This window comes from Streptopelia decaocto (assembly GCF_964273445.1).
Source record: "Streptopelia decaocto genome assembly, chromosome: 3".
NCBI lineage: Eukaryota > Metazoa > Chordata > Aves > Columbiformes > Columbidae > Streptopelia > Streptopelia decaocto.
Window position 1 is genome coordinate 45,239,246 of NC_138656.1, and position 15,932 is coordinate 45,255,177.

A 15,932-nucleotide genomic window follows, 5' to 3' on the forward strand; every position below is an offset into this window, starting at 1 on the left:
CCCCGCCGCGCGGAGCTGTCTACCCCGGCGGGTGCTGAACCGCCCGGCGCGGCGGCCGCGGCCGGAGCCCTCCCGGCCCCGCCGCGGCGCCCGAGGGGAGGTAGGCTGCGAGGGGCGTCGCGGGGGATGGGGAGAGCCGGCGGCGACCCTGCGCCGCCCGCCTGAGCCCGCCCGCGCCCCGCACGCACAAAGCGGCGCCGCGGCCATGGAAGAGGAGCTGAAGTGCCCGGTGTGCGGCTCGCTCTTCCGGGAGCCCATCATCCTGCCCTGCTCGCACAATGTCTGCCTGCCCTGCGCCCGCACCATCGCCGTGCAGACCCCGGAGAGCGAGCAGCACCTGCCGCCCCTGCTCCACCCGCGAGGCCCCGCGCCCCCCGCAGCCGCCGCCGCCGCGCCGGGGCCGGGAGCGGCCGCGGGCCCCGCCGCCTGCCCGGACTCGGAGTGCGCGGCCGGCGGCGGGGACCACGCGGACAAGCTGAGCCTGCACAGCGAGACCGACAGCGGCTACGGCTCCTACACCCCCAGCCTGAAGTCCCCAAACGGCGTGCGGGTGCTGCCGCTGGTCCCGGCGCCCCCGGGAGCGGCGGCGGCTCCGCGGGGCGCCGGCCCCGCCAGCTCCTCCCTCACCTGCCCGCAGTGCCACCGGAGCGCCTCCCTGGACCAGCGGGGCCTCCGCGGCTTCCAGCGCAACCGGCTGCTGGAGGCCATCGTGCAGCGCTACCAGCAGGGCCGCGCCGCCGCCGCCGCCAAGTGCCAGCTCTGCGACCGCAGCCCGCCCGAGCCGGCCGCCGTGCTGTGCGAGCAGTGCGAGGTGCTGTACTGCTCCGCCTGCCAGCTCCGCTGCCACCCGGCCCGCGGGCCCTTCGCCAAGCACCGCCTGACGCCGCCGCCCGGACAGCCGGGCGCCCCCGGCGGCGACGGCAGCGGTGGCGGGAAGGGGGCGGGCGGCGGCCGCAAGGTGCCGACGTGCGCCGAGCACGACCTGGAGAACTACAGCATGTACTGCGTGAGCTGCCGCAGCCCCGTCTGCTACCAGTGCCTGGAGGAGGGCAAGCACAGCAAGCACGACGTGAAGGCCCTGGGCGCCATGTGGAAGCAGCACAAGGTGAGTCCCGTTGGCCGGCCAGGAGGAGCTGGGGCAATGCCGGGTCCTGGGATTTGTTCATCCCAGTCCCCTGACATCGGGTCGGAGTTTGTGAGACATAAGGCCACTTCACGTCCAGCATCCTCCCAGACTTTTTTCTCTTGGCTTGGTGCTCTTAGGTCTCTGGTCTTTCCTGACTACTCAGTGACGCTGCAGCCTCTGCTCAGGGTTAAAAAACCCACAGATTCCCTCCCATGTTGGACTCACCTTATCTCAGTCAGCAAGTCTCAGCCTCAACCAGGCCTCAGTTACTTGGGATTAGTGAGTCTGTGGCACTAACTTATTTACTTTCCACAGGATCCTTGGCCATCCTGTCCTCTCGCAGAAGGCAGCAACTGCCTGTGAGGAGACAGGATTATCATTCCTTCCTTTCACCTTGGACTCAGGGGGAGCTGCTACAGCCATTTCCTACCAAGTGTCAATGCGGGAGAGTGGCCTAGAGCCACCTGAATGTTTTAGAGAGGAAAGCATGATAAGGAGGATCACAGGACATGATGTTGTCTCCTAGGCCTCAAAGAGGTCTCTCCTCCTACACAGTTCCCAAAGAGGCCAGGAGGAATCACTGGCGGGACCTTCATGATGAGTAAGGAATTGTAGAATAGATGGGGTCTGGGGACAAGTAAAACTTTTTCTGATTCACATGATGTCATGGTCTGTCCAATTCATGCTTCCCTGCAAGTGATGATCCTTAGTCCTCCTTGGAGCCCCCATGGGAAGTCTTCAGAGCCAGCTGTTTTACAGCACAGGCGATTTGCAGAGTTCTAGTAGAGCTGCTGGGTCACTTGGCCACACTCTCCTTCTTAAAAATAAGACTTTGCAACCATTTGAATAAAGAGCAAGACACCACCTTAGAAGTAGAAAAAGTATATGAAGTTAGCTCATTCTTGCTAAGAAAGGTGAACCCTGGACAAATTATGAGTTTAAACGTATAAATGTACAGAGGGGACTTCCATTACCTGAGTACTGAGAGCAGTGCTTTGGAGCTTCCTGCTGTACTGGGGAGAAGGGACTTCCGCCACCGTGCAAAAAGTGCTTGGCCAGCTCTGCTGGCCACAGGATTCCCTTCTTCTCACACCATGCTACAGTTAGCAGTAAAGGGAGAGGACAAAATCAACATTGGCCTCTTCATCCCTGGAATGGATGAAGACATTTGGCAAGGTAAAAACCCCACTTTTGATATTAAGATTAAAAAGAGATGCCCCTCGGGGTCATCTGCATAGTTTGTCCATGTGAGAAAGACAAACTTCTTCAGTGCATGTTTCAGTTTGAATGATCCCTGCCAAGGGCTCAGCCGTTTCATTGCTAAGGTGACAGGTGTTTGTGCAGAGAAGTTCTCCTGGCCCAAAATGAGCAGATTACAAATTCACAGCTGTTGCTGCTTATGTCAATGGCAGAATCCACTTCTGAGCAGAATTATTTTAACAAGCAGGGGCTGAGTTCACTGTGTGAGTGTGGCTGATGTTTTGGCATGTGAGAGACCAGCTTGTGCTGTATTATAGAGTTCCTTGGGTTAAAACTATTTGATGCCTTTTTGAACAATGTGATAAACTCTGGTGTTATTGAGGTGCACAATTAGTCATTTTCTTTCTTTCCTACTGTCAAACATTGTCAAAAGAAAGAACAATACCCTGGTGGTTTGTATTTTACTGCATTTTTTTTCTGGGAATATCACCGAATGTGATTTTTCTCTTGATTTACAGACTCAATTAATATGAATGTTCTAGTGAAAGAAAAAAAATACTCAAAATCAACTAATTTGGGGACTCTAAGATTGTGCCCGTGTGAATATTATTTTTCCTAGAACAATGCGCTTGACAGAAGAAAAATATGATGGAACCATATAGCCAGAGAGCCTAAATCATCAGATCACATTCATTCAGCTAAATTGTTTTGGAATTAGATTATTTCTGCTTAGAAATAGTTCTCAGATACAGCAATTTCTACAAGTTTATTACCTATAGTTACTTTGGCCAAACCATAAATTACTTACATTGAGTAGTGTGCCAACTGTAATTCAAGCTTTGTGTGTTCTCTCCAGGTGCTCCAGGTGTAGCTGGTAGAGGCAGCTGGAAGGGCTTGTCCATAAGCGTCCTTAGCCCAGTAAATTTGACAGATTGACAGTTGTTTACCATCAGCTGATAAGCACTTGCTTAACTCCTTCTAAGGCCAGTGGCTGGTATTCTTCATCTAAGAAAGGCTGCCAGAGCTATTTCCCTGCCTCTCAAGACACAGTTTCATCCCACAACCACAAACTTCAAATGTTTTTTCTGCTGACTGTAGAGTTGCTTTTCCAGACCACTTCTGGATCAGCCTTTTGTTCAAACTGTTTGACTACTCCTTTGTCTGGGCCTTGTGTAGGGGTTTAGTGGCAAATTGCAGAATATATGAACTTGTCCATACAGTGCAATGTAAAGTGCATTTGCCCACAGCTGTGCTGCTGGCATGAAAGCTGTACTAGAGTGGTTGGCCTGTGTTAATGGTGCAGGTTTCCCCTTTACTCTGCTGTACATAACATCTACAGAGGAATTAAAATGGTGTAGAATAACATCAGGGCCCAAATGGCATAGATCAGTGTAAATGTATTGACTTTGTTGGACTTCATAGTATTCACTTGCGTGAACTGTGCATCTGGACTAGCAGTTCAAGGTTTTTAAGTAAAACCGTATTTTTAAAGTCTACTGCCAAAGTTAAGTCCTTGTAGGTCTCCATCGCGAGAACAGTGTCACTGTTGCCAGATTTAAGTTGGTAGGCCTTTTAACCTACCAATAGGAGGAATGAGAGTGGACACATTTCAACTCTGGCCATTTGCAATGGTTATATATATATACCAAAATACTGGAAAAAGCCACAGCTGGAGATGTCTGTAAAGGGCAGGCAGGCAGTTGAAAGCAAGTGTTGGATTCCAAAAGTCTGGCTAAAAGAGTTGTGTTCCCAAAAACATGAGGGCTGTTTCAGGATTCAGCACGAGGGTAAGCTTATCTAATCAATAGTTAATCTGCTGCTAAAGAGAGATGGAGAGAAAACAAGTTAAATGAGTGTGAATTGTTCAGTTGAAAAAGGATGTTGGCATTATCTGGTTCATTTTCTAAAATCAAAGGAAGCATTGGTTTTCCATGCCCATCTCGGTTTAATTACTCACCCTCATTATCCCTCTGTTCCTGTGTTTGATAGAAGTAGAAACTTGGTGTCCATCTCCAGCATCCACATTTTTGGTTGCAAGACCAGTGATTAAAGATTACACCAGGTAGAATACTGTTGGACATGAATTATAAACTGTTGCAGTCAACAGAGCTTGTAACATTTCAGTAAATATTTCTGCAGCACAAAAGATTGCTCTGAGTGTACAGGGCATTTTTTATAGCTTGGTTGGTCTACTGAGGGCTTAGTCATGTAACTCCATTTGATTTAGCATGACTAAATTCCACTGCTTTGTAAAGTATCTTTTACAAATGCTTGGAAAACCAAGGCTATTATCTCTAAGTGGGTTTCACAAATGGAGATCTGGTCTTCTCCTTGGCATCATGCTGCAGTTGTGTTAATGCAGCCACAGGTTTTAATAAACATGATGATTTGCCTATGAGCCCTTTGAACAATGACATCACTTAGTTTCTACTGCAGCTCTTTGCAATGGGAGCTGGTCGCCAGGTGTGACTGTGCTAATTGCAGTCGTAGGTATGCTGGTTACAATTTGTCTGCAAGTGATTCAGTTTTCTATAGCTGCTGTGATGCCCACATACAGCTTTTGGTTCTTCTTATCTGGTGAAATGCACTGTGAAATGGCTTGAGAGCTAAGTCAGATGTTGGAAAAGTGGAAGTTGTGCTTTTGTACTTTTGTTAGGACCAATCATTGATTTTCATTTGATAAAAAGGAGCCCTTGCCTCCCTGCTACAATTTGGTCAGGGCCGTGAAGAGCATACCATTCTTTTGCCACCTATGTCTTTCTCGCTTGCTGCCCAGCCACTTGGTCATATGCTGCTTCTACCTTGTCCTGTGTCAGCTTGACAAACCAAAGGCTCAAATGTGTCTTGTGGATGGAGAAGAAAGTGCAGTCAAAAAAGGATGAGGTTTTAACTCTGGCAACCACAGTCAGCCTGTGGAGAGCTGATCTGAAGTCCCGACAGGCTGTTCTGACAGAAAACAGGGACCCTTTCAAGGACTTAGAGCTTGGTTCTGTGACTTCAAATACCGTTCATATAAAATATAAATTTTTGTGAAGTGTCAGGAATTTGTGTAAGATAATTTTTGATATTCAAATATTAAGATACATACACAGCAATGTACCTTTGCTACAAATGAGTTTTAGTATTTTATATTATTTTATATTGTTTTATATTCTTTTATATTATTTTCCAATTTAGCACTAGTGCTGAAAGGGAAAGTTTGTGTGAATATGAGGGAAACACAGTAGGATTGCTTTGCAGTTCCGCCCCAGCTCCCAGTCAGGGTTTGTACGCACTCGGCACAGAGCTGCACGGGGCTGGGCAGTGCCTCTGCCTGGGCGCTGGGCTGTGGGGTGACCAGGGCAGCTGCCAGGCTCTGGTGGCTCCTGTCCTGCACCAGTGAGCCAGCACAAGGGGAGGATGAGTAGGAGACAGTCAGGCAGGAGGTAAGCTCCAAACTTTGATATCCTGAAGAAGGGAGCTGTGTGCCCTTTTCAGGGATGGAGTGATTTACTTTGCTCCAGGAACAAGAGTGAAGCAGAGAATGAGTGGTGACTTAATTTCAATTGGGTCTCCTCTCAGAGGCTTGTAACCTTTGTGCCTTCCTACATATGGGGCTCTGTCTCAAGACACATTCTAGTCCCAAGGAAACAGAAAGCAGCAACCTTCTGAAAGCCTGACGTTAGCGAAGATACTTCATCTTCCCTTTCCTGATGTCAGTTGCCATATCCATTTGGTGAGGATGGGCATTGGCAATCTGGTAGTTGCCCAGTCCGCCTGAGGAGTAGACCCATGAAGAGAGTGTCTGACCTGCAGGACACTCCCGATGAGACCTCTCTAGTCACTCTGCATTATGTCTGCATGGAGAAGTAGTGCTGGATCTGAGCTTGCCATGGGCTGACAAGCAGAGCAATATGTGTTCTGGAATCCCAGCTGGGCTTCCAGGGAAGCTGCACTGGGGCTGCTCCGGTCAGACTGTGGTCGTTCTGGGTCTGCTGGGGGCAGAACCACCATTTCCTTCCCATCCCGGAAGTGAGTTGACGAGCTTCTGTTTTGGTTTAGAAATCTCAGGTGCCAGCTGAAGAAAGGGGAGGTTAGATCTTCAGTGTGGACTTACCAAAGACGTGTTCCATATGTCTCACCAGTCAAAAGTTAGAGGAAAAGTTTGCTCCAACTTTTCCAGAAATATTCACCCTTTTTTTGGATTGGAGCATGGGAAACTGGAGCCCCAAAGGGACATTACTACGAAGTCTGAAAATGCGGATTTGTCTTTGAAGTCCTAGTGTATCTCAAGTTTGGTAGGATCTACCACACTTAAAAAGAATTCAGGCTTTGACGAAAAATAAAATTGCCATTTTGGAAAGCACTTTGGGATTTTTCAGCATGACAGATGCTACTGTCTAAGACTATTATCTCCTTATATATGTAGGTAGCTCTCTTATTAAAAGGTATTTGACTTACTGAGTCACTGCAATAAAGTGGAATGTGCAGACACAATACCTGACTGTCCCCACATGCGTATTTCACCTTTATTAAATCTTATTACAATTAAAATCTTAACTATTATTTTCTAGCACAAACACTTGGTGCATGTAAGAATACATGCAACAGCAAATAAGCCTTTCAGCACATTATTAATCATCAAACCCAAGGATTAGTAAGAAACACATTTGCATTTTATCTCTCATTTTTCCTTTTTTTTTTTTCCCTCCTTTTTTCTCTTTCAGGCACAGCTGTCTCAGGCTTTAAATGGTGTTTCAGATAAAGCAAAGGAAGCTAAAGAATTTTTGGTTCAGCTGAAAAATTTATTGCAGCAGATCCAGGTAACTGTAGAATATTAGCTGTTTTGATAATACAGTAATCAATAGAACTGAGTGAATAATTTATTTGATGACTTTGTCTCCTGTGCTGTTCTCCTCTTTCCCGGAATCATCTAACCTTTCTTGAATGGATTTGCTAGGCAAAATTATTCATCAAATAATGCCTGCAAGCCCCTCTTAGCTTCTAGATTGCTTGCTGTTTATTGCAAGAAGCTGATACTCAATACTGGACATCTGAGCTGTGTTGATTAGTATTTGATTGAATCCATCGGTCATGCTTCTGGGCTCCTTCCTGACTGTGATTGCTTAAATTGGGCATTTAGGATAAGTCCTCATTTTAACACATTCAAAATTTACTGCTTGTTTTTCATCTTACATTTTCTAAAAATGTACTTGTTTCTGCACAAAATCCAGTCAACCTGTTTATTAGAGTATTTTTAGGAAGTCAAAAAAAAGAAGAAAGAAATTCTGCTAAATCAATGTGGTCATTTATTGAAGCAGAAGATATTTTCATGCCTATAATTGCCCAGCTTTAATAGCCATAAAAGGGCTCAGAGTGAGTGCAGTAATTGAGGGCACAAACCCCAAACATAACAAGTCCCATTTTCGACCAAATTTAGACTGATCATTGCTGGAGGTCTGATGATCCTCAAGGTCCTTCTCACCCTGCAGAGTGTGGCCGTAGTTTGAGCTTCACAGCGCCCAGGAGGGGACACGGGTCCACAGCAGCAGTGCTATGTGGCATTGGGTTTTCTATGGGAGATACTTCATCTGCTCTGTGATACGCCCGCTCTGCTGCTTGCCCATCTTTCATCAACAAGCAAGTCCTGTTCCTGTTACTAACAGAAAGCCACAGCAGAAGTTAAAAAATCTGTATTTGGTTTAGAATTCAATCATTAAAATTCCACTTCACACTCCAAATGAATTTGTGCCCCAAATGCTGCCCAGGCTCTCAGGTTGCCACAGCGAAGCAGAGCTACCCACCCTCACAGTCCTTTGCGACCAGGTGGGGAAGGGAACAAACCAAGACTGGGAAACTGGTAAAAAACAAAAAAAAAAGAAAAAAAAGAAGGACATCTAACTGAAAGAAATCAGTGCGAAGCCACCAACTGGCACCTGTCACATGCCATGTTTTAGGCACAACGTGAGGTTTCTCTCAGCTGACTTAACCTATTTAAAAATTATGTAGCTCATCTAACCTAGTCATTTCAGCTTCTTTCATTGTCCAAGGAGAAGGACAGGTCCCTCTAGAGAGGAGTTCTTCCTGTGGGTATGAACAGCTATTTTAGGATGAGATAACTCATCCGAAACAGTAGACTATCACCAGTCTTTTCTTGAGTCACCTAGCTCCATTAAAAGTGTATTTTTCCCTCCTGAAACCTAAAGGTAGCCTATTATGACTATTATGACTATGCTGGAAGATCCTTTAATGTGTTTTATTAAAATAACTGCCAAATTGCTTTGCATAAGGGAACTGCTACAATTAGATCAAAAGACAGAGCCATTTCATTGATACTGCTCATTGCTTAAAATGCTAGAGGATAACTCAGAAGAGGAAATTGTACCCAGCAATCGCCCTCTAGCATTTAGGCATGTCTGGGCTCAAAGCTAAGTCTGGCCCCCACATGTTGAGCCAGTTTCCAGCATGAGTCTGAGTGAGAACACCAGATTTCAGCAAACCAAAACAGCAGGACTAATCAGCTGCATATGTATTCCTAAGTAAAACAAAGCTGGGGCACAGCTCTGAGATGATCACCCAAACACTTTAACCCTTAATGAGCTCCCTGGCATCATTTTCTCCCATGACAAATTACACTCTTCCCAGGTGATGCTCAAGCAGCATTTGATGATGGCACATACAAGGGAACACTCCTGGTAGGCAGGTTTGGTACAGCCACACTATTTGAGGGAAAAGGGTTTACATGTGTGTGTTGGGTTTGTGTGGCAAGGTTTTGGTAGCAATGGGACCACAGGGGTGGCTTCTGTGAGAAGCTGCTAGAAGCTTCCTCTGTGTCTGATAGAGCCAATGCCAGCTGGCTCCAAGTTGGATCTGCCTCTGGCCAAGGCTTGGCTCATCAGCGATGGTGGTAGCACCTCTGGGATAACATATTGAAAAAGGGGGAAAAAAGCCTGCACAGCTGCAGCTGGAGCAAGGAGTGAGAACATGTAAGAGAAACAACTCTGCTGACACCAAGGTCAGTGAAGAAGGAGCGCAGGAGCTGCTCCAGGCACCAGAGCAGATTCCTCTGCAGCTCATGGTGCAGACCATGGTGAGACCAGCTGTCCCCCTGCAGCCCATGGAGGTCCATGGTGGAGCAGAGATCCACCTGCAGCCCATGGGGGACCCCATGCTGGAGCAGGTGGATGCTGGAAGGAAGCTGTGACCCCCTGGGAAGCCCATGCTGGAGCAGGCTTCTGGCAGGACCTGTGACCCCATGGAGACAGCAGAGTGACAGAACAGCTTTGGTAGGCACCCAGCATCCAGCCAGAGTCAACCCACCACAGTGTGTTGTGAGCTGATGTGCACCTTTGGTGTCTGGAACAAAAAAAGAGTTCTTGGACTGTTATTTGGAGGGGAATAGATGTAGCCACTGTGCATAGATTTATAACCAGGACCATGCATCTCAGAGCAGGTTATTTCTAGTAGAAGTCTTATGATGATTGCCACACACAAACACACAGATATTTATCCCTCAGCAAAAATGTCTTTAAAATGTGTGTATACACAAAGGAGTGAGCAATATGTACATGCAAACCAGAGACCCATCTGCACTCTTCATCTCCTGTCTGAGTTTGCTGGAGCTACCAGGAGCTGTGCTTTTATCTTGCCTGGGGCAGTTTGCAAATTCATAATCTGCTTTTCCCTGCTTTGCAGATCTCGTTTCCCCCTCTTTTCTCCTTCTCTTCTCCTTTCTGAGGTTACTTTTAAATCTCTTGGTCTCTTCAGAAGCTGCCTTTTTCTCATTGCCCCTGTTGTTTCCTTGCTCCTCCTTGTTACTGTCATTATCTGATTTTCACATTTTCCCATCTGCTGTAACAATTTCATCCTTTCTCACTTGAAAGAGGCATATCGCCAAACACCCCATTTGATGTGTGAACAGAAAATGAGAAGATAAATGATGCACTACAGCCATTGACTGATTCAGGCTCTGTATGCAAAACAGCACTTCAAGAGTAGCTGGATGGAAGCAAGCTTAAGAGGGAGTTGGGTGTGATAGAAGCAGAGGAGGGAGAGATGCAAACAGGAAGAGGCTAAGACAAACCTGTGAACAGTAACTGAGCCGTCTGGTGTCTCTCCTCCCACCCATCTTGCTGGCAGGTCTAGGACTGTGGTGGGGTCCTCTCAGGGAAAAGTGACCCTGCATCCCTCAGCTGGAGAACAGGCTGCATGGGTCACAGTGGGAGAAGGGAATACAGTGCTGAAAATTTTGCTGTCAAAAGAGTGAAGATAAAGCAATGAACAGAAAAGCAGAGGAAAGCATAACCAAAAGAGCTAAGAGATAGTAATGAGTTAGGGGCATGTGTTGGCTTTCCATAGAGGTGCTTCTCCTTCAGCACATGTTTAAAATCTCTCACAGTTAATGCTTCTTTTTATCTTATTTGGGTATTTGGGAGGAAATCCGCTAGGACAACTGAACATCTCCTGGAAAGAGGAGCTTGAACACTTTCTTCTTCTTCTTCTAATCTCAAGAGCAGAAGAAACAAAGGAGAACCTCCCTTTGAAAGGGTGCCACAGTATCATTTCTATGGCCAGAGAAAACCATCCCCAGGAGGAGGGACAGCTCAGGACCTTGTAGTACCATCTACTCAGATTTCTACATCTGCAGTGGGATTGTGTGGTAGCATGGTTTGTTCATCATTGGTAGGACAGGGGTTTGTAATACCCAGGCCCAGTGCAAGGCTCAGTGGGGGCAAGTTTTTTATACCTCAGATACTGGACTTTTGCCTAGCAGATAGTTTTACTACAATGTGAATAAAAAACTGCAAGGCTAATGGTTGGACTTAATGTTCTTAGAGGACTTTTCCAACCAAAAAGATTCTATGATTCTATGTTTTTAGGTTTTAAAGCTTATCAAAGACATGTTTCCACTGCCAAGCACTAGCTATTTTTTAAAAAGTACTTGAAACAATACACAAAATCTCAGGGCTTTGTACCTGATTAATTTCCTTCTAATAAGCCTGTAGACTAGTTTCTGGTCAATAATTCTCATCTAATTCTCATGGTGTAGAGACAGTGATTTCCAAGTTGTTGAAGTGAGATAATTAAAAGAGGGAGGGCAGAACCATCTTTCATATATCTATGCAGTGTGTATGTTAGGTTTAGATTTTTACATTATGTTGTACTACATCTGTTGTCCAGAAAGTGCCGGTAAATCAGGATTTAAGTAAGCCCATTTTGTAGCATAGCACCTTACTGTTTTGTTTTATAGCATATAGCTATTGCAGCTATAATGAAATCAGAAAGGCAACAGAGATGCCCAAGTCTTGAAAGGAAATATTTTCTGAATGGAAACCCAGGTAAGAATGAACAATAGTTTAAGGTGTAATTTATGCTTTCTTTGATGAGTATGACTCTTGCCTTCTTCTAGGAGAACGGGTTGGACTATGAAGCCTGTCTTGTTGCTCAGTGTGATGCCTTGGTTGATGCATTAACGCGACAAAAGGCAAAACTGCTCACAAAGGTGACCAAAGAACGGGAGCACAAGCTGAAGGTGAGCACAACTCTCATCAGCTGAGCACGGCTGCTGATCCCTGGCGTTACTGTGCATTTTGTCCAGTCCCTGGCCCTTTACACTGTGAAAATCCCTAGTGACCAAATCCTGAAGTCCTTCACAAGGTTCCAGTTCAGCAGTTTGGTGGAAATATGCTTATGTGATTAAAATGAGGCATATACTTCAGCAGTTGGTTGACTCAGGCCATCAGTTTTTATTTATCTGATGGTTTTGGTCTCTCTTTTGAGAGCTGCTCACCAGTGAAACCTGTGTGTGGTTTGTGTTCTGGGACCTTCCAAATGCAAGAAAGCCTTTCTCCCCAAGTAATATTTTGGGTGTTGGTGTTTCTTGAAAGCTTTGAAATTCAGGCAAGCTACCTCCAGAGATCCATATGCTTACTCAAAGGATAGTAAAGAAATGCATTACGGGGGTGGGAGAGGAAAGCTATAAATGGTTGGACAAACTGGCAGTCAAGAAATGTTTAGATACATTTCTTGAAACGTTGAACTGCATGTGTGATTTTGAGGTATTACAGTGCCAGTAACATTAATAGTCTTTAAGACAGAAGGAAAAATTAAAGTGAAAAATCTAACATGACAAACAATGAATAAAATCTACCCAAGATCAGCATTTATAAACCCCCATGCTTAACAAGAACCAACACTTAGGTCATACTACTAACTGCACAGGTAGTCCTGCAGTTTACTTATTAGGCTGTTGTTCCTCAGGAGTTGTGCTATCAAACACAGTGCTGTTAGGCCTAGTCTACAGCCATGTGGCAGCAGAATCAAGTCCAAAATCGTGAGAGATGAGATGCAGCTTTTTAATTTCTTAATTCAAGCAATGCATTCTTAAGCCGAGAAGGAGCAATGGTGAGTTGTGAAGAGAATGATAGAGTATGATTTTTAAGAAACCACTCCTGCAGTTTTCCTCTGTAATACATGGCATTTAAGTCAAGGATTTTTTTAAAAGCTCAGACTTTGATGAAAGTGTGACTGTAAATGTGAATACTGTAAATGTAGAAACATGTTCTGTGCTTTTTCTGCCCTGAGCAAGCCTAATCTTTGAGCAATTAATCTGCTCTGAATATTGAGATTCCCTGTGCACAGTATTTTGCCAAGCTAATTATCGGTATTTACAATACAGAGCAAGTGAGTGGAGCTGATGGAGATACGGCAATGGCCATATGGCAGCTAAATTAAGCATAGCTTTAACACAGTCTTCCATTCGTTGTCTATTCTGAAATAATAATATACAATTCACTGTAAGTTGAGGCAGTTGTCAGAACTGTACTGATACTTGTTTTCCAGGTTGTTTGGGACCAGATAAATCACTGCACACTGAAGCTACGCCAGTCAACAGGGCTTATGGAGTACTGCCTAGAAGTTATCAAAGAAAATGATCCTTCTGGGTTTTTACAGGTATTTTCCTTTCCAATGCTGTGGGGTAGGGGGGAAAGAAAATAATTTAAAGCCGAATCTAAAATGTGACTGCTTTGCTAATTAGCCTCTTCCACCTCTGAGGCGGGTTCACCTTCACTCCTGTTAGTACTGTCTGAAAGCTCAGATAGCCTGGTGGTTGCCCAGGTGTCCCAGCAAAGGGATGCCTTCAAACAGCTGCACTCTGACTGAGGCATGGAGTTGGCTGTCACACCACTTCCCTGACTGGTGATGTTTTTCCTCTTGCCAGCCTTTTCTTCTGGGCCAAAAGAGAGACTCTATGCAGCTCATGGTAAACTTCTATTTTATTCTCACCTGAGAAAGCCAACACAGGGCCTCAGGGAGTGCTCTTCTCTCTTTGGAAAAGTTCATGACTCATCAGAGTAGCACTTCTCCCCTTTGCTTTACTCTTTCCCATGTGAAAAGGCTCTTTCAACATCTTCCATATGAGGAAATCCAGCCTTAAGGGCCAGTGTGTAGCTTTGCTTCACTGGGGTTGTTGCAATTCATAGGGCTACAAGACCTGTCATGTAGCTGGAGGATCCAGGTACCCCCTCTTTGCAAAATATGGCCTAGCTAAAAATTGCCTTAATTTCCTGGCCATTTTTCATAGCTGCTAGAGTAGTGAAAGTGTCTACTGATTAGATAAAACATAACAGCTTGATTATCAAATTAATTATTTTGCCTAATTAATTCTACTGTTCTATTAATTATTTTATTTTGGTCTATTAGTTTTGTTGCTTTATTAGTTGCCTGAGAAGAAAGGCACGTCAAACAAAGTGATCTGCACGTGTCTGTCAGCTGAACAGGGCCCACTGCACACATGAATGCATGAATGTCAGGCAGGCTGTCACAGCATCCCTAAAAAACAGGATGAGAATTAGCCAACTTAAACCTATTAGCACTCCAGATTGGTTGCTGCTGTCACGTCTGGTCTCAAGCAAGAGTGGGGAATGTGTGGTATATATTAATCGTGAGACTCCACAGTTTTTAGCAGGCTGGCAGTTGGATACTTCTGGACAAATGAAACCTTTAGGTCTTATCTACATGCAGGCTAGATACATGCTTCGTTTTCATTTCAGCTTATATTTCCTGTAACTTTTATGGCTTCATTCTTTGCAGTCACCTTTTCTAAAAAATACTTTTGTTTTTATGTTTTTCTGGTTTATCTAATGATGCCTTCAAGGCAACCAGTAGACACTGAGGCACTGCATTACTTAGAGCAACTACTCCTGCAGCCAGGATATTGAAACACAGCCAAGGAATCCAGCGTCCCAATAAGTGACTCAGAGGCTTTTGAAGGCTGTAAGATGCTCCTGCACTTATTGCACAGACTGATTAAGAGCTGTTTGTGCAGGGGCTCAGGCAGAAGTGTCTTCCAGTAACAGTAATGAGAAAAGGTATCTGAACTCTTTCGATAAAGAAAAACTATCTCTGCCCTATCCAGAAGAAAATTCTGCTTTCTGTGACTTACAGGAAGCTCACTGGGAGGGAGTCCAGATGTCCAGATGGCAGCTTTACTGAACTCAAGGGCAGTTGAGTTCATCAATTTCCGTAGAGCCAGGATTTTACTTCCACAAGAATCTGTTGGCGATCATCTTATTCTGACTTTGGGCCTAATGGTCTGTGGGCTGAGCTAGAGCAAAGCTTTAAAAATGAAATTCATTTTTTATGTAATGATAGAAAATACATCACTTTCCTCAGAAATCCAGCTGACAACTCATCACCCTGACTCTGGGAAATATACACTTTTCTTCCCATTTGTCTTTTTTATTCCTTTCAGCTTTCATCCACTGAATCATCTCTGCTGAATGGAGAGACTCTCTAACATTTAAGCCTCTGTACAACTGCTTTTTAAATGGGAGAGCAAAACTAGACCATGCAAATCAGAGAACAGAGTGGCATTCAGAAGCTTGATATGTAACATAATCTTAACAGGCTTAATAAATGTGATTTTTACTTTCGTACCCTAAGATGAGATTTGTTTTGAAAAGATGAGATGGAAGGATGCAACATAAATGGAACTCACCCCAAAATGACCAGATCCCATCTCAGCTGTCATGCTGTTGTATTCCTGCTTTCATTGTGCTGTATCTCACAGGCATTCTGTCACTTCTAATGTGTGCAGCTGCTGTCTTGTTATAAGCCTGATATTCTCTTTCAGATTTCAGATGCTTTAATCAAGCGTGTTCAGGTATCTCAGGAACAGTGGGTCAAAGGAGCCTTGGAGCCAAAAGTGTCTGCTGAGTTTGACTTGACTCTGGATAGTGAACCTTTACTGCAGTCGATTCACCAGCTGGATTTTATTCAGATGAAATGTAGGGGTGAGCTTTTGTGATTTCCTTTTTTCTGTTTTTCGTGCATGTGCTGAAACAGCGCTGGGAAGAAGGGGGACACAGAGGGAGGAAAGACGAATGGCTTGAAGTTGCTGGGTAGTCTTGAAAAGTTTTCAAGCAATTCAGGTTACTGGGCATTTTCTAGAATGGTGTGCTCACCTTGCATGCAGCAACCTGAGCAGGTTCAGACAGAGATACCAGGTGCAGTTAAAGATTTGAAAAGGTAAATTCTTCAGAGCAGCACTGTCATTTGCTTTGCAAATTAAAAAACCATTAGCTGCATGAAACTTTATGCCATTTTACAGCACTTCTAGATTTAA

The 15,932-nt window shown here is 45.1% G+C and overlaps 1 protein-coding gene across 2 annotated transcripts in view; it reads left to right on the forward strand.

The window, feature by feature from the left end:
- Positions 1-205: 205 nt before the first annotated feature.
- The window catches only part of TRIM67 (tripartite motif containing 67), a gene marked incomplete at both ends in the record, with an annotated part of 34,242 nt that continues 18,515 nt past the window's right edge, over positions 206-15,932 (forward strand). Inside the window, 5 exons of one of the 2 annotated variants that reach the window (XM_082047919.1) lie at positions 206-1,105; positions 7,033-7,128; positions 11,715-11,837; positions 13,148-13,258; positions 15,441-15,600. In XM_082047919.1, coding sequence (XP_081904045.1) covers positions 206-1,105; positions 7,033-7,128; positions 11,715-11,837; positions 13,148-13,258; positions 15,441-15,600 — 1,390 coding nt within the window. The remainder of the gene's footprint in view (positions 1,106-7,032; positions 7,129-11,714; positions 11,838-13,147; positions 13,259-15,440; positions 15,601-15,932) is intronic. The other variant, XM_082047918.1, reaches the window with a different exon arrangement.